General features: G+C 36.6%; 2 protein-coding genes across 2 annotated transcripts; both read right to left on the reverse strand.

The window, feature by feature from the left end:
- Positions 1-15,046: 15,046 nt before the first annotated feature.
- On the reverse strand, positions 15,047-16,712 carry LOC143858467 (strigolactone esterase D14-like). The gene is made up of 3 exons (XM_077369116.1): positions 16,687-16,712; positions 16,469-16,600; positions 15,047-15,485 (listed from the first exon to the last, which is right to left on the reverse strand). The coding sequence occupies exons 1-3, from the start codon at positions 16,710-16,712 to the stop codon at positions 15,047-15,049; spliced, it is 597 nt and encodes a 198-aa protein (XP_077225231.1).
- A 3,021-nt stretch (positions 16,713-19,733) lies between these two features.
- LOC143858735 (putative esterase KAI2) lies at positions 19,734-24,195 on the reverse strand. Its single transcript, XM_077369451.1, has 2 exons — positions 23,775-24,195; positions 19,734-20,359 (listed from the first exon to the last, which is right to left on the reverse strand). The coding sequence occupies exons 1-2, from the start codon at positions 24,149-24,151 to the stop codon at positions 19,921-19,923; spliced, it is 816 nt and encodes a 271-aa protein (XP_077225566.1). The 5' UTR covers positions 24,152-24,195; the 3' UTR covers positions 19,734-19,920.
- Between the last annotated feature and the right edge of the window lie 2,156 nt (positions 24,196-26,351).

The following is a 26,351-nucleotide window of genomic DNA, read 5'->3' on the forward strand; positions in this document are numbered from 1 at the left end:
TTTTCCACCTAGACTTGTTACTTTCTCGGGAAAGCAAGTGAACACCAGAATTCTGTCTTGTCAAGGAAAAAGGAGGCTGTTTTCTAGGGATTTGCTTTCCCCAGAACGCAAGTAAACAGAGCCTTAGTATCTTATTTTCTAATAGGTTTATAGGTTGGCACATGCCTGCTATTGACGTGAGTAGAGAGTTAGAGATGGAGTGGGCTGAATGTAGGGTCAGAAAATGGCTGGGCTAGCTTAGTTGGGTTCAATTGTAGGCCCATCAGCCTGAGCTACACTGGAGTTTCAGGCCTGTCTAATAGAGAGTTCAGGCCACACGTACTAAAGTTGTTGACCAATATCATGCTTCCGTAGGGCCCAATATGCCAATATGGGATATTAGATTGATCGTAACTGTATATCTGATAGGGTCCAATATCGCATAGTGGGTCCCACCATTGATTGATCAAAACAGTAAAAAAATACACGTTATAGTATGGTAGAGTCCCATGATTGACATAATTTTTGGACCAATGGAGAACCTACGAAAGGCCCTCAGATGGATGGTTTGGATCTGTCAAAGATGGGTCCCACTGTGTTGTAATCTTACCTAATTATATTAGGGATTTTTGCTGATTAGTCCCTAGATAGTAAAATAATTGCTTATTAGTCCCTAAGAAAAGGATATTATCTTAGTAGTCCTACTTTTAGAAAATATTTTCTAAAAGATCCCTAAAACTCAACTACGTCAATTTTCTCCGTTAAAAATTCTAATATGGCAAATTTACCCCGAACCCGTTTAATCTGGGGAGATGATATTTTCACTCACTGATTTGAAGTGAAAAGTGGGCAAACTTTATGTCAAATTACGTTATAAGGGGAGCGTGCAAGTAATGCAGGGGTGAAAATATCATCTCCCTTACCTGTTATACAGTTTTTTTTATTTCCCTTCCATTATTTTCGGAAAAAAACTAGGAAATAAGCAAAATATTATCTCTTCCAATATTCTCTTGGAAAATCCTTCAACAAAAAATCATTTTAGGAATTAAATAAATTGAAAATCTCTCAATAAATTAAACAGGGTAGGAATAAAGTAAGAAATTTTAGGAATATTTTTTGTTTCTAACTTTTTCAAGAAATTCCTGTCTTGATTGGATTGCAAGAAAATAACTCTAATGGAAGAGATAGTATTTTGCTTATTTCATAGTTAATGTTATCAGCACTACCATATTTTGATGATCGCACTCCTCACTTTATCAAAAAGTAAGGTATGGCCCGCACCATAGGATGATCCAAACCGTCCATTAGATGGGCCACAGCCTAAATAGGATGTGCCCCAAAAATCATTTCCATAGGTTGATCCTAACCCTCCGATCTATTGAGGGACTAAATCTTAGAGGGTTGATCCTAACCCTCTATAGATCGGAGGGTTAGAATAAACCTATGGAAATGATTTTTGGGGCACAACCTATTTAGCTGTGGCCCATCTAATAGACGGTTTGGATCATCCTATGGTGCAGGCCATACTGTACTTTTTAATAAAGTAAAGAGTGCGATCATCAAAATATGGTAGTGCTGATTACATTTCCCTTTTTACGTCTTATCTTCTAAAACATTAACAACTTTGAAAAAAATTTACAAGATTTTTCGAAGAGAATATCGGAAGAGATAATATTGTGCTTGTTTCCTAGTTTTTTTCCTAAAATAATGGAAGGGAAATAAAAAAAAAACTAAAACCGATTAAATGGGTTGGGGGTAAATTTGTCATATTAGAATTTTTAACAGGGAAAAATAACGCAAGTGAGTTTTAGGGACCTTTTAGCAACTATTTTCTAAAAGTAGGACTGCTAAGATAATATGCTTTTCTTAGGGACTAATAAGCAATTATTTTGCCATCTAGGATCTAATCAGCAAAAATCCCATTATATTAATTACGGTGCCACCACCAAACACGCAAATCCAGTCCGCACACATGCCACATGCATTGTAGAAGTTGAAAATGTTACTAAAATCTTACTCACACGAATGCCCTTAGCATTTGTTGCCCCAACAAGCCTCTCTCACTTGGCTTTTGCTAAAAAATGAATTTAATTCAACACTAAACCAATCCAATTTTATGGTAAAAGCTCTAACCAAATTCCTAAAAATCAATCGGAGTTGCACCCCTACTATTGATTATCAGCCAATATTTTCAATTTATCAGCCAATATTTTTTCCTCTCGGACCCCGCAATGGCAGGAGCCTCGTGCACTGGGCCGCCCTTTTTTATAATAAAAATAAAGAAAAAAATGTCAATAAGTAAATAAATATCAAGATATCGGATTTATCAGTATCAGCCATGGGCCAATATGACCTAGAATTCAGTTCTTAAAATCTTTATTTTTTCTCCATTTGTTTATGTTTATTCTTTTCCATTATTTAAATTTATTTCTCCCAGGACCTTTTGATATATATATATATATATATATATATATATATATATATATATATATATATATATAGAGAGAGAGAGAGAGAGAGAGAGAGAGAGAGAGAGAGAGGAAACTGTTGGTGAGCTTAAGCTCACCAAATTTATGGTGAGCTAGCTTTCCCAATCACATGGGTCCCACATTTTGGGGAGTAATCCAAACCATTCATTTGCAAGGTCTTATCATAGATAGAGGGTGTACCAAAAATCAGCTCCATAGGATCATCCTAACCCCTCCATTTGTGGAGGACAAAAATGGTGCAGATTTGTGTCTGTCCATTTTTGTCCTCCACAAATGGAGGGGTTAGGATGATCCTATGGAGCTGATTTTTGTTACACCCCCCATCTATGTAATGGACTTTCAAATGAATGCTTTGGATCATCCTAACAAAGTGGGCCCCCATGTGATTGGGCAAGCTAGCTCACCATAAGTTTGGTGAGCTCACCAACAGTTTCCTCATAAATATATATATATATATATATATATATATATATATATATATAGAGAGAGAGAGAGAGAGAGAGAGAGAGAGAGAGAAAATATTTCCTACACACTTGTGTAGATAAGTTACCTACACACTAGCTTAAAATACAGTGGGGGCCCACATTGTTTGGGTGATCCAAACCATTCATTTGAATGGTCCTCACAGAGATAGGGTGTCCACCAAAAATCAGATCCATAGGATCATCCCAACCCTACGATTTGTGGAGGTAAAATGGACGTGTATAAACCTTCACAAATTAGTCCATTTTTTGCCTCCATAGTTTGAATGGTTGGGATGATCCTATGGATCTGATTTTTTGTGGACACCCTATCTATGTGAGGACCATTCAAATGAATGGTTTGGATCACCCAAACAATGTGGGCCCCCACTGTATTTTAAGCTAGTGTGTAGGTAACTTACCTACACAAGTGTGTAGGAAATATTTTCTCATATATATATATATATATATATATATATATATATATATATATATATATAGAGAGAGAGAGAGAGAGAAAACGGTTCCTACACATATGTGTAGAGAGTTCTCTACACACTAGCTTAAAATACAGTGGGGGCCCACATTGTTTGGGTGATCCAAGCCATCCATTTTAAATGCCCTCACATAGATAAGGTGTCTACAAAAAATCAGATCCATAGGATCATCCCAACCCTACGATTTGTGGAGGTAAAATGGATGTCTTTAAACCTTCACAAATTAGTCCATTTTTTGCCTCCACAGTTCGAATGGTTAGGAGGATCCTATGGATCTGATTTTTTGTGGACACCCTATCTATGTGAGGGCCTTAAAAATGAATGGTTTGGATCACCCAAATAATGTGGCCCCCATTGTATTTTAAGCTAGTGTGTAGATAACTTATCTACACATATGTGTAGGAACCGTTTTTTCATATATATATATATGAGAAAACATTTCCTACACACTTGTGTAGGTAAGTTACCTACACACTAGCTTAAAATACAGTATGGGCCATATTATTTGGGTGATCCAAACCATTCATTTTTAAGGCCCTCACATAGATAGGGTGTCCACAAAAAATTAGATCTGTAGGATCATCCTAACCATTGAACTGTGGAGGCAAAAAATGGACTAATTTGTGAAGGTTTAAAGACTTCCATTTTACCTCCACAAATCGTAGGGTTGGGATAATCCTATGGATCTGATTTTTTGTAGACACCCTATCTATGTGAGGGCCCTTAAAATTGATGGCTTGGATCACCCAAACAATGTGCGCCCCCACTGTATTTTAAGCTAGTGTGTAGAGAACTCTCTACACATATGTGTAGGAACCGTTTTCTCTCTCTCTCTCTCTCTCTCTCTATATATATATATATATATATATATATATATATGTGTGTGTGTGTGTGTGTGTGTAGATAAGTTATCTACACACTAGCTTAAAATACAGTGGGGGCCACATTATTTGCGTGATCCAAACCATTCATTTTTAAGGCCCTCACATAGATAGGGTGTCCACAAAAAATCAGATCCATAGGATCATCCTAACCATTCGAACTGTGTAGACAAAAAATGGACTAATTTGTGAAGGTTTAAAGACATCCATTTTACCTCCACAAATCGTAGGGTTGGGATGATCCTATGGATCTTATTTTTTGTAGACACCCTATCTATGTGAGGGCCTTTAAAATGGATGGCTTGGATCACCCAAACAATGTGGGCCCCCACTGTATTTTAAGCTAGTGTGTAGAGAACTCTCTACACATATGTGTAGGAACCGTTCTCTCTCTCTCTCTCTCTCTATATATATATATATATATATATATATATATATATATATATATATATATATATATATATATATATATATATATATAGGGAAAGGTGTGCATACTCGGTCGAGTAGATAAGCTTATCTACTTGGTCTGGTTAAAAACAGTGGGGGCCCACATTTTTGGGGTGATCCACACCATTCATTTGAAAGGCCCTTACCTAGATAGGGTGTTCACAAAAAATCAGCCCCATAGGATCATCCTAACCCATCCAACAGTGGAGGGAAAAATGGGCAGATTTGTGGACAAGCTGTGTTTGTCTATTTTTTTCCCATTTTTCCCTCCACTGTTGCATGGGTTAGGATGATCATATGGGGCTGATTTTTTGTGGACACCCTATCTAGGTAAGGGCCTTTCAAATGAATGGTTTGGATCGCCCCAAAAATGTGGGCCCCCACTGTTTTTAACCAGACCGAGTAGATAAGCTTATCTACTCGACCGAGTACGCACACCTTTCCTATATATATATATATATATATATATATATATATATATATATATATATATATATATGAGGAATAAGAGTGTGCGCTCGACCGCACCTAAGCTTAGGTGCGGTCGAGAGCCTAAACACATGGGTCCCACACTTTTTGTAGTGATCAAAACCATTCATTTGCAAGGCCCTATCATAGATAGGGTGTATACAAAAAATCAGCTCCATTGGATCATCCTAGCCCCTCCAAAAGTGGAGGGCAAAAATCAGCTCTATGATAGGGCCTTGCAAATGAATGATTTTGATCACTACAAAAAGTGTGGGACCCATTCATTTGCAAGGCCCTATCAAAATGGACAGACCTTGTGTGTCCACAAATCTGCCCATTTTTGTCCTCCACAAATGGAGGGTTAGGATGATCCTATGGAGCTGATTTTTGGTACACCCCCTATCTACGATAGGGCATTGCAAATGAATGGTTTGGATCACCACAGAAAATGTGGGACCCATGTGATTGGGCGCTTAAGCGCACCATAAGCTTGGTGAGCTTAAGCGCACCAACAGTTTCCTCTCTCTCTCTCTCTCTATATATATATATATATATATACTAGTAAAAAACCCTGTGCGATGCACGGGCCGACAAAGAACTGTACGGACCACGTCATAGGTTGATCCAAACTGTTCATGTGATGGAACACAACATAAATAGGTTGTGCCCCAAAAATCATTTCCATAGGCTGATCCTAGCCCTCTAATCTATAGAGGTTTCCATAATTCCTCCTAAATCGGATGGTTAAGATCACCCTATAGATTTTTTATTAATTGAATTTTGAATGTGGCATTTGCTAGGGAAAATTTGTGGGAAGCAGTTTCATGGCTACCTTTTGCATACGAAAATAACCACCTCAAATGAATAAAATGAGGACAAAATCTGCCGAAAAAATGAGCCCGTGTGGCTTTTCTAACATGCAAAAGTCAGCCGCAAAAATGGCTTTTAGTGAAATAATTGCCTAGCATATCCCGATGAATACATGCATTGTATCTTCCCAACCATGTGATGAGTTTTGGTAGGCCACAATGTAAATATGTTTTGGTGTAAAATAATTTCCATAGGATGATCCTAGCCTTCGATCTATTGAGGTTTGATTATACATAGTTTCTCTATAGATTGGAGGGCTAGGATCATCCTATGGAAATGATTTATAGGGCCCAACCTATTTGCGTTGTGGTCCATCAAATCGACGGTTTGGATCATCCTATGGTGTGGGCTGTACAGTCCACAATATATTAAAAAAAGGAATTTGCTAGGCAATTTCTCGGAAAGACATTTCTCCACAATCTTTTACATGTGAATTCGTGGATGCCATCATTTGTAAATAAAAACGGGTGAGAAATGGCTTCACGAGGTAAATTTAGAAAATTGGTCTCAGCAGATGCATGCAAGAAGCAGACGTTACTTATATAATATGATGGATTTGCTAGCGTCCTTCGCAGAAAACACCTTTGCGCCTGCCCTTTGCATGTGAAGACAGCCACGGCAGTGAATATGACAAAATCTGTTAAAAGTCAACATAGATGCTGTCATCATCAACATAGATGGATGTCATCACATGCAAAGGAACAACGCGGAGGTGTTTTTTGAGAAGGAGGGTAGCAAACCCCATAATATGATATTCTAATAGATTAGAGGGAGAGGAAAACAGCACACTGTATAGAGAGAGGGGTTGGGACAGACGTAAATGTTGACTTTACATCTATTCCTTCCACACACACGGTATGGAGATAGGTTTATTTCGTCCTTTAGCAGAGGAAAGGGGAGTCATTTTGGAGAGAAATAACAGGCATTCATGCAATATTTGAACTAAATTCCAAATATGGATTTTTCAGAAAAGCTTATAGATTTTTCAGGAAAAAAATCTCTGACCTATCAAACCTGCTTTGATGTGACTTTGAGAGAGAGAGAGAGAGGGGAACTATAAAGTCATAGGAAAAATATCTCTGACTCTGCAGCGGAGGACGTATGAGAAATAATCTCATCCTTATAATCTTACCCTTGTATAAGAGAGAGAGGTAGGTATAGCATAACTTTATGGTAAAGAAATGAAACAGACGTGTAAATCTCACAGAATTTTCAAAATATTCAAGAAATTCTCTAATTTCTCTTCTGCTATAATATATACTAGTAAAAAAACCCGTGCGATGCACGGGCCGAGAAAGAACTGTACGGACCACGTCATAGGTTGATCCAAACCGTCCATGTGATGGAACACAACATAAATAGGTTGTGCCCCAAAAATCATTTCCATAGGCCGATCCTAGCCCTCCAATCTATAGATGTTTCCATAATTCCTCTTATCTTAAATCCGATGGTCAAGATCACCCTATAGTTTTTTAATTAAAAAACCATAAAGGCGGGGGTAAGATCGAAATTATACGGCTTTAATGGGTGCCGTTGTTAAAGCATAAAGGAGGGGTAGGATTGAAATTATTTGATATAATGGGTGCCTTTGTTAAAAGAATCAAGGGGTAGGATTGAAATTTTCTCGGTGAAAAGATGCGAATGGCAACTGTTGCTAGCAAACACAAAAAAAAAGTAATAATTACAAATAAAAGATCCTCGTGCAAAGATGGCATGTCAAATGATGGCAAATGTTGGTAGCAAAAAACAGAGTAATCATGACAAAAAAAAGTAAATAAGCTAAAGTTATAAAGTTTTCAATGACAAATTACCAATAAATGGTTACAAAGTTTTTGAATTACCAAAAAAATACGAACAACATGTAGTAATTTATGACAATTACTGAAAAAAAGTCAAACATCTCTGACATAACTATACACCGAAATATCTCTTTAAAATGGGGTATACACAGAAGCTGCATGTATATGAGGTAAATTGAGGGGACGTATGCCTTTCTATACACAGAAATACAGTGTATATCTTTCTCTTTAACTATACACCGAAATATCTCTTTAAAATGGGGTATACACAGAAGCTGCATGTATATGGGGTAAATTGAGGGGACGTATGCCTTTCTATACATAGAAATACAGTGTATATCTTTCTCTTTAAGAGGAGGTATACACAGAAGCTGCATGTATATGGGGTAAGATTGAAATTAAAGAGGGAAATCAAAATTTGTTGGAGGGCTGAACCGTAAAGAAGCAGACAAAAAGCAGCTGGGGGAGGAGGGGACGATGACACGCGGCAGGGGTGAACAGTAAAAATGCTTCCGGCTTATTATAGTAGATATATATATATATATATATATATATATATATATATATATATATATATATATATATATATATATATATATATAATTATTTGCATGTTGTGAAACAATTCTCCAAAAGCTTAAGCTGTTAGAATTGGTGTTATTTAATTATTTATACTTCAACACATACGACCTCATATACAAATGGTTTTGGAGTTAAATTTGATTATTTGCAAATAATGGGTATAATTGCTTTGGAAATAATGTAGTTAATAACTTCAATGGTTTTGAAGTTCAATGATATACTATTTGCAAAGAGGGATTTGCAGGGCAATTTCGCATAAAGCCATTTTGCGGTTGACTTTTGCATGAGAGAACAGTCACATAGGCTTACTTTTTAGCATATTTTGTCTTATTCCTTTAAATCATCTGAGGTGGTTGTTCTCACCTTCAAAAGCCCTCTTTGTAGTTAATGACATCCAAAGAGGCCTTAATATTCTATTTGCGAACCTATTTACAAATAAGGTTACACTAAAATAAGTTTATTTACAAATAATGAGTAGTTTCAATGTGGAGGCTATTTCACCTCTGTCGCAACTAAGCTCGTTGCCCAGAAATCAGCCATTCACTCTCTTTTGGATTTTATAATTCAGGATAGTAAAAGATCCTACTTGATTTTATAATCTAAAACCTGGGTTTTAACTTTTTCAAGTTTTAGCTTATAAAATCCAGGTTTAGCTTGTAAAATCCAGGATTTTACGATCCTGGATTATAAAATCAATCCATTCAAAAGGCTCCGTGGTTTTTAATGTCACCCCTTCACAAGAAAGTGAATGGCTGATTTGTGGGCGACGCACTTAGTCGCGATGGGGTGAAAAGGGCTCATTCTGTTAACACCTAAAAAGTCCCTTGTTCTTTTTTTTTGGGATGGCCAAAGAGTCCCACATTCTTCCATGTCATTTTACAGGCAAAAGTCATAAGATAAGCTGAAAACCATAATTCGAAAGTGACTTATCAATCCCCTCCGATCTTAAATGATATTAACTGAAATTGTGTACTTACATGTGAAAATGATGTAAACTCGTTCAGTTGATATAGTAAATTTTTTTTGTAGTACATTGTTTTTTATAACTCGTGCTAAGGAAGAGCTAGTTATATAATTAGTCATCTATTGATTTATTCTAATTTAGAAGCTGAGTTCAGAGCAATCAATCACCACACATTAGAATACTTGAAAAGTGTATGTTTTAAAGTACCCGCAAAGAATCGAACATCCGAATAGAACCTGAAATTGCAATACCCCGGTATTTGATTTAGCTGGGGAAAAAAAAATCTACGCCCAATTTTTACTCATTCAAGAGAAGAGCAACGTCCCATATTCAACTAACAAATGCCATTCATGCATGGGCCCCATCTCTCTCTCTCTCTCTCTCTCTCTCTCTCTCTCTCTCTCTCTCTCTCTCTCTCTCTCTCTCTCTCTCTCACACACACACACACACACACACACACACCGAATATAGTCCTTTAAATTTGTAAGGATATTAGTCACATAATCACAAAATCAAGAAAAATGTAATTTGGTTTCATTCTTTCTCACTCGATTTGTACTACCAAATTGCAACATATGTACTGTAATCAAGACCGTCGATCTAGGGGATTGATATTAAGGTCCTTGGCGGCGCTAGACGACATTAACCATCCAATCACTGTAATTTTTATGTGGGTCATAGCTCATTTTGCACTGGACTATTTCCTTAACCCTCTATTTGCACTTATTTGGGTTTGGTTATGGGTTCACGAGAAGAGAGACGTGTGTGGGTTTTCGGATGAAAAATGAAAAAGGGGTATAATTGTCCTAGAAAAGTAGCTTTTCTTTTTCAAGAATAATGGTACATAAATCCCCATAAGCATGAATAATGAAATTCCTAAAATGTCAGACCAAAAGAAGCACTATAAACCCTCTTTTTCTTAGGATAAGTTTAGGTGGATTTTAACCATTCAAAAAAAAAAAAGAAAGTTTAGATGGATTTTGAGTTGGGTCTCATTTGAAAAATATTAATAGTGTTTTTCTTTATATGTTGAGTTGTAGGGATCTTAGGTCTTTGTTTAGGATGAAGCTTGGAAGTCGAAAGTGTTTCAACGTTAGCCGGACTTTAAATGTACACTGAACACCAACCCAATCTCGATGAAAAGAGAGAAAAAACGTGTGCTACTAGATCAACATTCAACAACCTCTAATCCTGATGTGGAGTCACCATGCAATTCGGACTCGGGCACTCATCAAGTTAGTCATCTTTCAAGTTTATAAAACATAAGTCTACATTCAAAATAATCTCTAGGCAACGTGCCACAGTGACAAAGATAGGGCATCTCTTATAATTCCAGTAATTAAAAGAAGAGAGAACCATTTATTTCTATCACCATCTCCCACTCCCAAATAAAATCTATAAACAATATACTAGCAATAAAGACAACAATGTAGAAAATATCCATTCAGTATCTATCAGTTTAGATTAATAGCAACATAATACTTAATTAAGATGCTGATCGATATTTTACAAGAATGACACAAGAAGACCTCAATAGTTTCTGATTGTCCCCGCCTGGTAGTGATCTGCTTCACATCACCACCTGCAGATCACAATAAGGCTTGGGTTATCAAATGAGCAAGCATTCGATCACCAGGTTACATACTAATAAAAAAAATTAGTTACGTAAACTTGCAATAGACACCCATAACATGAAATATAATCTACATAAAGACCTTTTCCACAAGAGGTGTGCTTTTGTCCTTTTGTATTTCAGCAACCACACCCTTAATATCCATTCCTGTAGCGGTCATGAATTTTCACCCTCAAAACCTTACCCAACAACCCTAAAAAAAACCCAGAAACACAGGGTGCACTACTAAAAGCTACAAACTAAAATAAACTTCCGCCAAAAAACAGAACTGGATACACCAAAAAAGGAGTTATCCTCGCAATAACAAAATTCAAATTCGCGATAACTTACCCGCTGAAAAGGCACGAGGTGAACTGCTCTCCACCAACACACATTTCACTTTTGGATCCGCTTCCCATTGATGAAGATAATTTTTGTATTTTATGTCCATCTCTGTATCATAAGAGGCAAAAAGAATCCAAAACAATCACATCCAACAATAGAATCTCCATCAAAATCCCTACCTCCAATACCTTATCTACAAACTCATTTCCATTAGGAAATCAATAACACGCCAAATACATTAATAAATGCACATAAATTAACCACTCATATGATAATAAAACCAAGAACATACAAAAACTAGCTCCAAAAGCAAACTCTGACACATTCTCAAAGATCTCAACAACTCAATTTCATAAAATCTATGGAGAAAACGAAAAGAAAAGAAAAGGTAAATTTCCTTCATGCAATACCAGGTCTTCCAGCTATCAAAACCTAGCTAGAAAACCTCTGCAAACTCATTTCCATTAAAAATATTAGCGAATAAATTCCATGAAAAAAAAAAACACGCCAAATAAATTTAAAAAATGCAAGTAAAATAACAGCTCGTATGATGCTAAAACCAAGAACATAAAAACACTATCTCCAAAACCAAACTCTGCCACATCCTCAAAGATCTCAACAAAACTCAATTTCATAAAAACTTTGGACAAAACAAAAGAAACAAAGCTGAATTTTCCTTCATGCAACCCAGATATGGATAAATCCAGGTCTTCCAGCTATCAAAACGTAGGATTATGAAAAACCTAGCTCGAAAACATCGTACAAGAATGAAACTCTACCCTATCTACTGAAATTCGAGAAATCGGTAAAAAAAATATAACGGAGCTAGAAGAAGAAGAAGAAGAAGAAGAAGAAAACCTAGATTCATGGCGTTGAGAGCCTTAGGTCGATCGAGTGTGATGACTGCGAGGCCGTTGGGGAATACATTCCTTGGATGGAATCTTCGGCTCCGGCCATGGTGGCGAAGGAATGACTAGATGCGCAGGCTTTGAAGGTCTTGTGGCGAAGGAATGACTAGATGCATCTTCCCCCCAATGATTCTCAAATGGAGGCAATGTGGTATATTTCGTCAGTAGCGATGGATTTGAAGTGAGTTTTTAACAGTGCAGATGTGTACTCATTGATGGGCAACTTTTGTCCACATCGGCTGATTTACTCATGGACTAATTTACTCATCCGCTGGTATACAAGAAAAGGTGTATAGAATTAGTGTTGCTAGTCTCTGTATTTAATTTTGTTCCTACATATTTCTTCACCCCATTCTAAAAAAATTGTTTGCCAATGATAGAGAAATTGGTGGAATTATACTACTACACTTGCTAAATCTGACCCTTTGTCTTTGAATTTTGAATATCAATGGTGATGATATTGGCAATGTACTTTGTGGCCATTTGTACAGGTGGGAGATGATCCTGTGAAAGGTTGTATCTTGATATGTTCTATGGCCAAAAATACACCGAAAAGAAAACTGTAAGTATATAACACCAAAGCAGAGACTGAACTGTCTGTATTGTTGCATTTTTGGATTCTTGATTTCGTCAAACACAGGAAATTCTTGGTTGTGTTTAGTGTGAGGTCATGGTGAACAGGTCAAGTTCATTTCCCCTGCATGCAACTTTTGCTGAGCATTAGGCGGCTCTGTTTGTTTTGGATTCTGAAAACCGATTGTGAGTCCATAACTGATTATTGGTCTCTATAGCTGGACAATATATCTTAGGCTTGCTGTAAATTTTATTAGGTGGCCATATGGAACTCTGAAACTTTATTTTAAAAAAAAGGTGTTCTCTTTCTGTGTTGTTCATTTGCAATTATTGCATGGTTATTTTAGGGAGATGATTTTTTTGCCCCCTCGGTAGGATAATGCGACCTTATTTTGCCCCCTGTGCGTTAAATCACGTTAAAAGAGGGGCACATTATCCTACAGTTGGGGCGAAAAATTCACCACCTTTATTTTTCATCTTTACTCCTAATTATGGTTTTGGTCTGATTTTGCTGGTCGGATTTTTTATTGGTGGAAAGGTGTTAGAGCTGTGTTTTTGTGGTTGATTTGTTGCCTAGAAAGTGAAAGTCCTCTACAAGGAAGATAATGGCAAACATAAGCACACAAATGGCAACGGAAATCAGAGATATTTGCACCAAAAGATGGTGAAAATTGCAGGAAAAACATTTATTGAAGGATTTTATTTTGCTTCCATAATTTAGCAGGAAATGATAATGAATTTGGACTCAAAATCCAAAATTAACAGGGCCCTATTAGGATTGCAGGAAAAACATTTATTGCAGAATTTTATCTTCTCAGGAAATATTTTTTGCTTCCATATATTAGCGGGAAATGATAATGATTATGGGTTATTTAGACGGTTATCATTATAAAATGAAAGTCTCTCTTGATAAAACTTGAACTGTAGTGGTTCAAGTTAATTCTTTCCATGTGTTACCAAACAATGGAAAAGCAGGAAATTTTGGAAACCTTTTTCTTTTCCAAACTTTTCTAGAAAATTGCTGCTATCCAAAAAGCACCTTAGGCCACATTTGGCAGGCATGAAAGTTTTTCCATAAAATATTATTTTATCAGGTGATGGGAGAGAAGCAATGAGGGTGGGAAAGGGAGAGAATTGAGAATGCATCAGTGTGGAGAGGGTGAGAAGTGGTTGAAAAACAGGGAAAAGAAAAACTCTATTCAAAATAGAGTTTTTGTTTTTCCTATTTTTCCAGCTGGGCCATCTCCACTCCCACTCCCACTCCCACTCCCACTCTCCCAAGTCCTCTCTCAACACTTGGTAAACTAATATTACATGAAAGAAAATTTCATGGTTGCTAGGGTTTTAGGAAGACCATAATATGTAAGGTCTTTTAGTAAAACATAGTGTAGGGAAAAGGACACAAGAGGCTCACATGGGTGTAGTGAGAGAAGGAGGGAATGTTTAAGCGGATTTGAGTGGGGTTTCTTGATATCCTTGTAATTCTCGTACGATAATCAAAATAATAATAATAATAATAATAATAATAAATAAATCTCACCCAAACGGGGCCCAAATAAAAAGAAAAGAGCCAAGCTATCTCAACAACTACAGTAAACAGGTTTAACAACTCCAAATCCTATGTGATTCAGTAACATGTACTTCTTATTTTTCCGCACTTTTCAGAATTCCACACCAGTCCAATACTTTTTCGTAATTTTCTTTCTAAGTAGAAGGGACATAAAACAAATTTTACGCCCATTAGCTTGAGCTACTTAGACAACCTTTAACACTCACAAACTAACCCACATCTAGAATCCTATATAGTCTACATATTTCTATTTCAAACACGGCATCAAACAATAAAAATACCAGTAATTAAAAGAAAAGATCCATGCTATCTAAACAACTACAGTAAAACCAGTGTAACAACCACAAATCATATGATTCAATAACATATAGTTCTATTTTACCACACTTTTCAGGATTCCACACCAATCCCAAAACTTTTCCTAAGCTACTTAGACAACATTTAACAATCACAAACCACCACAAACTAACCCACATATAAAATCCTACTAACTCTACATATATCTACTTCAAACATTACATTAAACAGAACATCCAACAACCCAATATCTAGAGAGTTTTCTTCTATACTTCTATTAAACTTCAAAACAAAAATCCACCTAATCAGAGTCAAAACCCAAGACTCTATCAAGAGCATCAATGAGCAATTGATGAGCAGTGAGCTGCGGGAAATGCCCATCTGCTTCAATGATCTCTATTGATGTTTTCCCTTTTATTTTGCTCTTCATGTAGTGAGAAACAGAGATTGGAACTACAACATCATTAGTGGTCTGTATTATAGTGCATGGGACTTCAACTTTCTCAAGAACATCTCTATGGTCTCCCAAAAAGATGTTTTTTCCAACCAAAAGTGCTATATCAGGCCTCATTTTCTGCAAACTCTTTCCAAACTTGTCAATGGATAAAGGGTCATTGACACCCATAGCAACAGCAGAAAAGCTCAAACACCATGTCTGGAAATTGGATTCTATGTTGGATAAGATGTCCTCAACCACTGATCTATCCAAACCTCCTTCATAGTCTTCTGAATTCAAGTACCTGCAAAATAAATTAATTAAACAAAGGAATAGTTTTGTGAAAAATGAGTTGTGGACAATATGCTGCAGAAAAATTCAATTGATCAAATGGTTAGGATCATTCGATTGTCACGATTTTGGGTTTGATAGGTGCCCTATTTATTGAACGGTCTAGATCATTTGTTATGTGCCATGATTTGTGGGTGTGATGTATATTTTAAGAGCAACAATCTTTTGTGTGCCACATCTACTCATCTCGTACAAGAATCACACTGATCCTGGCCCTTGATCCATTATGCTTCCTTTACCTCTGTTTGGTTGCCAGGTTTTTTTTGTTCCTGGGAGTTTTGTGGGAGAGTAAGTTAAATTTTGGTCCCATCCCATGTTTGATTGCCTTTTAGCACTAGGTTTATTTTAATCCCACTCTTGTAATGATTACTTGTGGGGTGAATTTTTTAATCCCACTTTTGTAATGATTGCCTTTTCATCTCATCCCAAGATAACCCCAGGAACAAAAATAAACTCAAGAACCAAAAATAAGCTTGAGAAGAATTTTTTTCTACCCAACAGTTCAAGCAACCAAACAAAGGTTTTTTTTTTTCCCACCATATCTCCCAGGGTATTTTTTTCTCCCACATAACCAAACATGGGATTTTTATTTTACCAGGATACTTCCAGGACTTTTTTTTTCCCACCTATCTCCCAGGGTATTTTTTTTCTCCCACACAACTCCCGGGAACAAAAAAAACCTGGCAACCATACAGAGCATTAGGGTTCTGCCAAGAAAATCTAAAATCTACACTGTTGATTTTTGTGATGCTTTATCTTACGCATGAGATGTCCATTCGGCGTGGGACCAAGACCAAGACCATTATTTATTCATGATGCTCTACAACATCACCGGTCTAGATTGCACACGCATGTTACCTTATGGGCCCAAGATTGATCTTTAGCGTTAATCCTGATGGTGACTGTCTATCCTATCGTCTCAATTCAGTGTCATACCTTGGAAATACTCTCACCACAATGAAATATTTGAGAAAGTAATTAGTGCAGTTATTAGGCGGGCTACTGATACTGGCACTACCATGTTTTGATAATTGCACTAATTCAACTTCCCTTTTATTATCAAAACAGCTGTGAAAGGTTAATGTAGATCCCAAAAAGCTCTTAGAAGCCCATTAAAAGGTAAAGACAAGCTGAGTTTGTACAATTATCAAAACATGGTAGTGCCAATATCAATACCCATTACAGTGCGTATATATGTCATAGTTACAGTACGTATATATACCATTTCTTGGTGTATCCACTTTCGTCATCAGAAAGTTACTTATCCGTATTGAAAAGACAAAGATCAGGACAAAAAGACAAGGCTTGAGGAAAAGCTGTTTGGAACGACGCGGAAAAGCCCCCCCCCTTTATGCCACCTACGCAACTTGTCATTAATGACCATTTTTAATGAAAATCCTTGTATTTTTATTAAGATAATAAATACACCCTACACGTGGCAATAATTCCCTAATTGGGACCCGATTATAATGGACCCCACTTAGTGTTTCTCCGATGAAACAAGAATGAAATATAAATATAGTATCATATAAAAATTCAAAATATATATATTATTTTTGGGGAAATGATATCAGCACAACCATGTTTTAATGATTGCACAGACTCAACTTGCCTTTTCTTTTTTATGAGGCTTGTTAGAGCTTTTTGGGAACTGTAATAACCTTTGACAGCTCTTTAAATAATAAAAACAAGATGAGTTAGTGCAATCATTAAAACATGGTTTGGGCATGACCAGGAACGGCACTCCGAAACCTATGCCGGATTCCATTGCCGGCAATAGTAATGTCGATGGTGAGTTCTCATGCCCACAATACCAAAGCCAACAAAGATAGCACCACCAGGAAGGATGGGCTGCAGCCTAACGTGCCTCGTTGCTACAGTTTTACAAGAAGAACAGGGAAACAAAGTGAAGACAAAGGGAGCTTGGTCTGGGAGGAAGAGAAGAGATTGGCGTGAGACGCCACAAGGTATTTGTAGGCGGGTCTAAGAAAGATGTACACATGGAAAAGAGGTTGAAGTTTGCAGGAGGAAACAATGGTTTCCTAGATCTAATGGGGCCGGGCGGACGGCTAGATCTGCCGTCCGCCAGAGAACAGAATTTCTAGGGTTTTGCTCAGGCCAAGGGGATCGCTTGCTCTGATACCATGAAGAATTTTGGAGATTTTCACTAATCTTGGATTTCTTGGATGCTTTACAATAATCTCAAGGTGTGCTTATATAGAGCACTTACATGATAAACATAGAATGGAATTAAGATAATTATAGAAAGAAATAATCCTAATCAAATCTACTTTCCTATTCTCTCTTGCTTGCCTCTTCTAATCCACTTGGCTAATTTATCTAGTTGCTTCATTTAGCCAACTTACCCAATCTACCTCTAAGATGATCCAACGGTGAGATCTTAACCCAATCCAACCGTTGGATCTCACACACATATTCTAACAAATATATCTTAGGCTTGCTGTAAATTTTATTAGGTGGCCATATGGAACTCTGAAACTTTATTTTTAAAAAAAGGTGTTCTCTTTCTGTGTTGTTCATTTGCAATTATTGCATGGTTATTTTAGGGAGATGATTTTTTTGCCCCCTCGGTAGGATAATGCGACCTTATTTTGCCCCCTGTGCTTTAAATCACGTTAAAAGAGGGGCACATTATCCTACAGTTGGGGCGAAAAATTCACCACCTTTATTTTTCATCTTTACTCCTAATTATGGTTTTGGTCTGATTTTGCTGGTCGGATTTTTTATTGGTGGAAAGGTGTTAGAGCTGTGTTTTTGTGGTTGATTTGTTGCCTAGAAAGTGAAAGTCCTCTACAAGGAAGATAATGGCAAACATAAGCACACAAATGGCAACGGAAATCAGAGATATTTGCACCAAAAGATGGTGAAAATTGCAGGAAAAACATTTATTGAAGGATTTTATTTTGCTTCCATAATTTAGCAGGAAATGATAATGAATTTGGACTCAAAATCCAAAATTAACAGGGCCTTATTAGGATTGCAGGAAAAACATTTATTGCAGAATTTTATCTTCTCAGGAAATATTTTTTGCTTCCATATTTTAGCGGGAAATGATAATGATTATGGGTTATTTAGAGGGTTATCATTATAAAATGAAAGTCTCTCTTGATAAAACTTGAACTGTAGTGGTTCAAGTTAATTCTTTCCATGTGTTACCAAACAATGGAAAAGCAGGAAATTTTGGAAACCTTTTTCTTTTCCAAACTTTTCTAGAAAATTGCTGCTATCCAAAAAGCACCTTAGGCCACATTTGGCAGGCATGAAAGTTTTTCCATAAAATATTATTTTATCAGGTGATGGGAGAGAAGCAATGAGGGTGGGAAAGGGAGAGAATTGAGAATGCATCAGTGTGGAGAGGGTGAGAAGTGGTTGAAAAACAGGGAAAAGAAAAACTCTATTCAAAATAGAGTTTTTGTTTTTCCTATTTTTCCAGCTGGGCCATCTCCACTCCCACTCCCACTCCCACTCCCACTCTCCCAAGTCCTCTCTCAACACTTGGTAAACTAATATTACATGAAAGAAAATTTCATGGTTGCTAGGGTTTTAGGAAGACCATAATATGTAAGGTCTTTTAGTAAAACATAGTGTAGGGAAAAGGACACAAGAGGCTCACATGGGTGTAGTGAGAGAAGGAGGGAATGTTTAAGCGGATTTGAGTGGGGTTTCTTGATATCCTTGTAATTCTCGTACGATAATCAAAATAATAATAATAATAATAATAATAATAAATAAATCTCACCCAAACGGGGCCCAAATAAAAAGAAAAGAGCCAAGCTATCTCAACAACTACAGTAAACAGGTTTAACAACTCCAAATCCTATGTGATTCAGTAACATGTACTTCTTATTTTTCCGCACTTTTCAGAATTCCACACCAGTCCAATACTTTTTCGTAATTTTCTTTCTAAGTAGAAGGGACATAAAACAAATTTTACGCCCATTAGCTTGAGCTACTTAGACAACCTTTAACCCTCACAAACTAACCCACATCTAGAATCCTATATAGTCTACATATTTCTATTTCAAACACTGCATCAAACAATAAAAATACCAGTAATTAAAAGAAAAGATCCATGCTATCTAAACAACTACAGTAAAACCAGTGTAACAACCACAAATCATATGATTCAATAACATATAGTTCTATTTTACCACACTTTTCAGGATTCCACACCAATCCCAAAACTTTTCTTAAGCTACTTAGACAACATTTAACAATCACAAACCACCACAAACTAACCCACATATAAAATCCTACTAACTCTACATATATCTACTTCAAACATTACATTAAACAGAACATCCAACAACCCAATATCTAGAGAGTTTTCTTCTATACTTCTATTAAACTTCAAAACAAAAATCCACCTAATCAGAGTCAAAACCCAAGACTCTATCAAGAGCATCAATGAGCAATTGATGAGCAGTGAGCTGCGGGAAATGCCCATCTGCTTCAATGATCTCTATTGATGTTTTCCCTTTTATTTTGCTCTTCATGTAGTGAGAAACAGAGATTGGAACTACAACATCATTAGTGGTCTGTATTATAGTGCATGGGACTTCAACTTTCTCAAGAACATCTCTATGGTCTCCCAAAAAGATGTTTTTTCCAACCAAAAGTGCTATATCAGGCCTCATTTTCTGCAAACTCTTTCCAAACTTGTCAATGGATAAAGGGTCATTGACACCCATAGCAACAGCAGAAAAGCTCAAACACCATGTCTGGAAATTGGATTCTATGTTGGATAAGATGTCCTCAACCACTGATCTATCCAAACCTCCTTCATAGTCTTCTGAATTCAAGTACCTGCAAAATAAATTAATTAAACAAAGGAATAGTTTTGTGAAAAATGAGTTGTGGGCAATATGCTGCAGAAAAATTCAATTGATCAAATGGTTAGGATCATTCGATTGTCACGATTTTGGGTTTGATAGGTGCCCTATTTATTGAACGGTCTAGATCATTTGTTATGTGCCATGATTTGTGGGTGTGATGTATATTTTAAGAGCAACAATCTTTTGTGTGCCACATCTACTCATCTAGTACAAGAATCACACTGATCCTGGCCCTTGATCCATTATGCTTCCTTTACCTCTGTTTGGTTGCCAGGTTTTTTTTGTTCCTGGGAGTTTTGTGGGAGAGTAAGTTAAATTTTGGTCCCATCCCATGTTTGATTGCCTTTTAGCACTAGGTTTATTTTAATCCCACTCTTGTAATGATTACTTGTGGGGTGAATTTTTTAATCCCACTTTTGTAATGATTGCCTTTTCATCCCATCCCAAGATAACCCCAGGAACAAAAATAAACTCAAGAACCAAAAATAAGCTTGAGAAGAATTTTTTTCTACCCAACAGTTCAAGCAACCAAACAAAGGTTTTTTTTTTTCCCACCATATCTCCCAGGGCATTTTTTTCTCCCACATAACCAAACATGGGATTTTTATTTTACCAGGATACTTCCAGGACTTTTTTTTTCCCACCTATCTCCCAGGGTATTTTTTTTCTCCCACACAACTCCCGGGAACAAAAAAAACCTGGCAACCATACAGAGCATTAGGGTTCTGCCAAGAAAATCTAAAATCTACACTGTTGATTTTTGTGATGCTTTATCTTACACATGAGATGTCCATTCGGCGTGGGACCAAGACCAAGACCATTATTTATTCATGATGCTCTACAACATCACCGGTCTAGATTGCACACGCATGTTACCTTATGGGCCCAAGATTGATCTTTAGCGTTAATCCTGATGGTGACTGTCTATCCTATCGTTCTCAATTCAGTGTCATACCTTGGAAATACTCTCACCACAATGAAATATTTGAGAAAGTAATTAGTGCAGTTATTAGACGGGCTACTGATACTGGCACTACCATGTTTTGATAATTGCACTAATTCAACTTCCCTTTTATTATCAAAACAGCTGTGAAAGGTTAATGTAGATCCCAAAAAGCTCTTAGAAGCCCATTAAAAGGTAAAGACAAGCTGAGTTTGTACAATTATCAAAACATGGTAGTGCCAATATCAATACCCATTACAGTGCGTATATATGTCATAGTTACAGTACGTATATATACCATTTCTTGGTGTATCCACTTTCGTCATCAGAAAGTTACTTATCCGTATTGAAAAGACAAAGATCAGGACAAGAAGACAAGGCTGGAGGAAAAGCTGTTTGGAACGACGCGGAAAAGCCCCCCCCCCCTTTATGCCACCTACGCAACTTGTCATTAATGACCATTTTTAATGAAAATCCTTGTATTTTTATTAAGATAATAAATACACCCTACACGTGGCAATAATTTCCTAATTGGGACCCGATTATAATGGACCCCACTTATAGTTGCACGAAATTATACATTCACAGCCTTTTCTTCCCCGGGACACCCCCTAGTGTTACCTTTTTTTCCACTACAAGGGGGTGACTCGGGGAATAAAAGGGGTTGAATATATCACTTCCCATAAATTTTCATGGTTTTCAAACATGAGCCATTATTAGATGACCTACGTGGTTAAAACTTAAAAGGGGTGCATTTATCATCACCCTTTGACTTTTTAATTTTGGTGGATTTATTTATTCTATTTGCCGCCTTGTAAAAATATAGAACATCAGCATCGCACAATCATCTATGCCCTAAAATTGTATCAAGCTTAATCACACATTTTTGCTTTGTGCGTGCATGTGCCGTGCCTTCACTAAATTACTAGTACTAGTACAATAAAATGTAGCAAATGATATATTAATTTAATATTAAAAAATAAAGGATTTTTTGCGTCAAATTTCGGAAAAACGGAAATTTCGGCTTCGGTTTTCATCAATTTCGATGTCGGTCTCCGCCGAAATCTGAAATTTTGGATTTCGGTCGAAATTTAAGACCATGGTTTTGATATTCTTTTCCAAAGGTATAAATAAAATAAGAGAACCGAATATAGTTGGAAATGCTTTATGGATGAACAATACTATACCCTTTTAATAAAATAATGTAATAGTACCATAGAGTAAAAAATGAAAAAGAGCTCGAAGACATAGTCTTGTAAGCGGTTTCCCTGGCAGTCCTCCTCATTTTGATATCATTTCATGAGTTAATTTTTGTCATTTTATGAGGGCTGTTTGGGACAAACCTTAGAACAAGGCTGTCTTCATATGGTTTCTCCGATGAAACAAGAATGAAATATAAATATAGTATCATATAAAAATTCAAAATATATATATTATTTTTGGGGAAATGATATCAGCACAACCATGTTTTAATGATTGCACAGACTCAACTTGCCTTTTCTTTTTTATGAGGCTTGTTAGAGCTTTTTGGGAACTGTAATAACCTTTGACAGCTCTTTAAATAATAAAAACAAGATGAGTTAGTGCAATCATTAAAACATGGTTGTGCTGATATCATTTCCCTATTTTAATTATGATGATAGGAAATACTATCATATATGAGAACCGCTAAGCAGACAATACCATCTCTATCGACGCAATAAATTCTAGTGGTGTTGATCAATTCTAAGGTCCAAGAGGACCAAGACGGGAGATATTTTTGTGCAATCAAGATCGTTGATATCGTACAACATCATGAAGTGGCCCACATGGTCTTGGTCCCACAAGGAAGAGACATCCCATGTGTTAGATAAACGATTTTTTTTGGCAAAAAACCTAAGAAAGGATTTAAGATCATCTCATCAAGGTGTCTTTTTACTCTGGTCCAACAAATTGATGCTATTAAATAGATTTGGAACCCAGCTAGTCTTTTTAGCATTTTTCTATATACATTAATGGAAAATTGATATCGGCACCCTGTGTTTCAATAATGGCACTCCACTTCTTACTTTGTGCACTTTTTAAAGGGAAATGATATATTCACCCTTTTTAAAAAAAAAACTTGGGACAGCCCCTTGTAATCTAAAAAAAGTAGTCATAAACTCATAACTCATAAGCTTTGACAGTTCTTCTTTTATTGGCTTGTGGGTTGTGAGAGCTTTTTTGGGAATTTAAATAACCTTTAACAGCTATTTAAATAATAAAAGACAAGATGAGTTATTGTATTTTTCAGAATATGGTACTGCCAATATCAGTGACCTTCCCAAAATACTGTCAATTGTTAATAAAAACCGGTTAATAAGTAGTGGAGACTAGAGTACCATTATCAGATGATATCGGTCCCCTATATATGGAGAGAGAGAGAGAGAGAGAGAGAGAGAGAGAGGGAAAATGAAATTTTTACCTGGGAGAAGCTCCAAGGAGTATGAGGCTTTGAAAGAGCTCAGGTCTTTTAATGGAGGCTATGCATCCAATCATCCCGGACATGGAGTGTCCAATAAACACAAACCTCTTCAACTTCAACTCATCCACAAGAGATATGAGATCATCTGAGAAAGCTTCAAAAGAATAAGAATCCTTTGAGGGCTCGACGAGTTTTGAATCAGGGGAAAAATTCCAATCAAAGAGTAAGACTCTGTATTTTTTAGTCAAGTGGGGGACGATTTTCTCCCATATAGTCTGATCTCCACCATACCCATGAGCCAGAATCACAGTTTCTTCACCAGAACCCATGAACTTGGTGTTTATGGCCAGTGAAAGGCCATTCTCCAGCATCACCATCTTGGCAAAGAGAAGGAAACAAGGAGAGAGAGAGAGAGAGAGAGCTAGCTAGTTTTAGTATTTACTGTTTGGGGTCTGATGACTTATATAGCCAAAAAATAATTGGAATTGATATCCACACTTCCTGATTTCAATAATGGCACTCCCACTCTTTACTTAATATGGGATTTAAGATCCACACTCCCTGATTTCAATGTTCGCACTCTACTCTTTAATTATTTGCAATTTTCTAATTAGCCTTTAAAAGTCAGTACGATACTTAAGATAAAAATAGTGGTTAAAGGAAGGGAAGTGATAAATGCGTCCGGGTCCAGTCCATTACTCTGGACACCCAGATGCAATGCAGTGTATCTATATGACTGTAGAGGGGCTGATGTACTTCACAATTCACATGGGAAGGATTCAACCGACCTGATTGCCAGATACACTGCAGCTGGGTGTCTAAGTAATGAAAAGGGGCGCATTTATCATTGCCCTAAAAGAATGAGGAGCCTAATTATCCAAACAAGGGAGAATGGATATTATTCCTCTCTCTCTATATAGGAAGGAAAAGAGGATTGAGACTGTTCATTAGTAAAAAATAATAATTAAAAAACCCCTAAATCATAATATTCATTTTTATTTTTTTTTGTTTTTATATCCCTATGAAGTCAGGGTCCTTTTTGTTATAAGAATTTGGAAGGCTAAATCAAAATTTCATGAAAACGTCGATCATAGAGTATTTTCTTCAAAATGAAATGGTGTTGTATTTAGGCACGATTTGAATTGCATGAATTTTCTATAAAAGTTTGTGAATGAAAAACATTCCAATAATTTTATGCTTTTTTGTTGTTTGATAACGTATGAAAAAAGTAACTTGAACGATCACACTTCAAGTTTTATTTAAAGGGAACTTCAACCTATAATAATATCCCTCTAACTAAGCCATAATCAGTGAAACCACTTTTTCAAGCAAAGTTAAAAGTCAATTTCTTGGTCCTACGTAGGAAATCAAGTCCGTTGATCTTGTAGAACATCATGAGACGAGTAGCCGACCCACATGGTCTTGAGCCCATTCCAAACGGATGTCCTAGGCATAAGATGAAGCGCAACAAAAATCAATGGCTCATCGTTTCTTGATAGAAGCACATGACAGATCAAGGGTTTAAGATCATTTAGATCAAGGTATACTCAAACGCATTTTGCCAAAATTAAGGTTACACTTTGAATCCACGGATCTGATTACATAAATTAGTTGAGGCATAATGGGGCCCAATTTCATAGAAGATAATGGAAGAAAATAATCCACGTAGAGGAACCCAACTAGTGTCAGGATTAGATTTAGTTAATTTGAGCCTGGTAGGTTCTTTCACATTCTTCATGAAAATTTTCTAAAGGATTCACTAGCCGACCCCAACTAGTTTGGGAGAAGGGCTTAATTGAGTTGAGTTGGGTTGAGTTGACTACAACGGGGCCCAATTAATGTCTTTTAGGCAGAGTAACTGTGACTTTCGTTTAAGAAATTTTCTTTCATAAATGCATTAGAAAAATTAAGAAAACGATATCCGCACTCCCTCGAATTGATAATAGCACTCATTTGGGTATCCTCTTTCCTTTTAGGATTTTTATTCATTTCTACTGGTGATGATATTAATGGCAAAATTGTGTCATAAAGAGCTGAGCCACAAAAAGTGGGTTTGAGTGTTGACATGGACAATGCATTTGTCTCGCATGGGGTTGTTGAAGGAAAGTCCAAGAAGTGCCTTTTCTCTTTCATAAAGTAAGTGGGCCCCACCACGTTCTCTTCTCACCCACACAAATGATGGCATATACCAGCCAAAATAAATGTGACCCAACTACTGTTTGTTGCTTTTCATTGGGTCCCTGTCTCCCTCATTGATATTGCCACCCTCTTTGTCTCGCATGTTAAACTTCTACACACCTTGCTTTCTAAAATATGACAAAAGTGGCGTAAATGAAAAGGCTCCTCAATGAGTCAATGGTAGAGTAGAGCCGCCTCTGTTTTTTGTTTATTTCCATACGAGTAGGGGTGTAAAGTCTAAAAAGCGACAAAAATGATCTTTGAGAGGTGAATTATACACCAACATTTGTGTCAAATTCGGCCCAAAATTGACGCTATAAAATCCAGAATATCCAGATCTTTCTCTCGTGGTGTTGACCATCTAGATGAGTTAGATTTTTTTTTGGGGGAAAATACATT

The sequence above is a fragment of the Tasmannia lanceolata genome, unplaced genomic scaffold (genome assembly GCF_043159265.1).
Source record: "Tasmannia lanceolata isolate RefF3 unplaced genomic scaffold, GAP_Taslan_0.1 ptg000026l, whole genome shotgun sequence".
NCBI classification, from domain to species: Eukaryota; Viridiplantae; Streptophyta; class Magnoliopsida; order Canellales; family Winteraceae; genus Tasmannia; species Tasmannia lanceolata.

What these genes read in the sequence shown, in the direction of transcription:
- LOC143858735 (XM_077369451.1), bottom strand. Translation starts at nt 24,151, where the DNA reads ATGGTGATGCTGGAGAATGGCCTTTCACTGGCCATAAACACCAAGTTC. An exon ending in CTCCTTGGAGCTTCTCCCAG is followed by an intron (nt 20,360 to 23,774) that starts GTAAAAATTTCA and finishes TTTATTTTGCAG; the next exon opens with GTACTTGAATTCAGAAGACT.
- LOC143858467 (XM_077369116.1), bottom strand. Translation starts at nt 16,712, where the DNA reads ATGGGTATTGATATTGGCACTACCAT. An exon ending in ATTGATATTGGCACTACCAT is followed by an intron (nt 16,601 to 16,686) that starts GTTTTGATAATT and finishes AACCTTTCACAG; the next exon opens with CTGTTTTGATAATAAAAGGG. An exon ending in GTGGTGAGAGTATTTCCAAG is followed by an intron (nt 15,486 to 16,468) that starts GTATGACACTGA and finishes TTTATTTTGCAG; the next exon opens with GTACTTGAATTCAGAAGACT.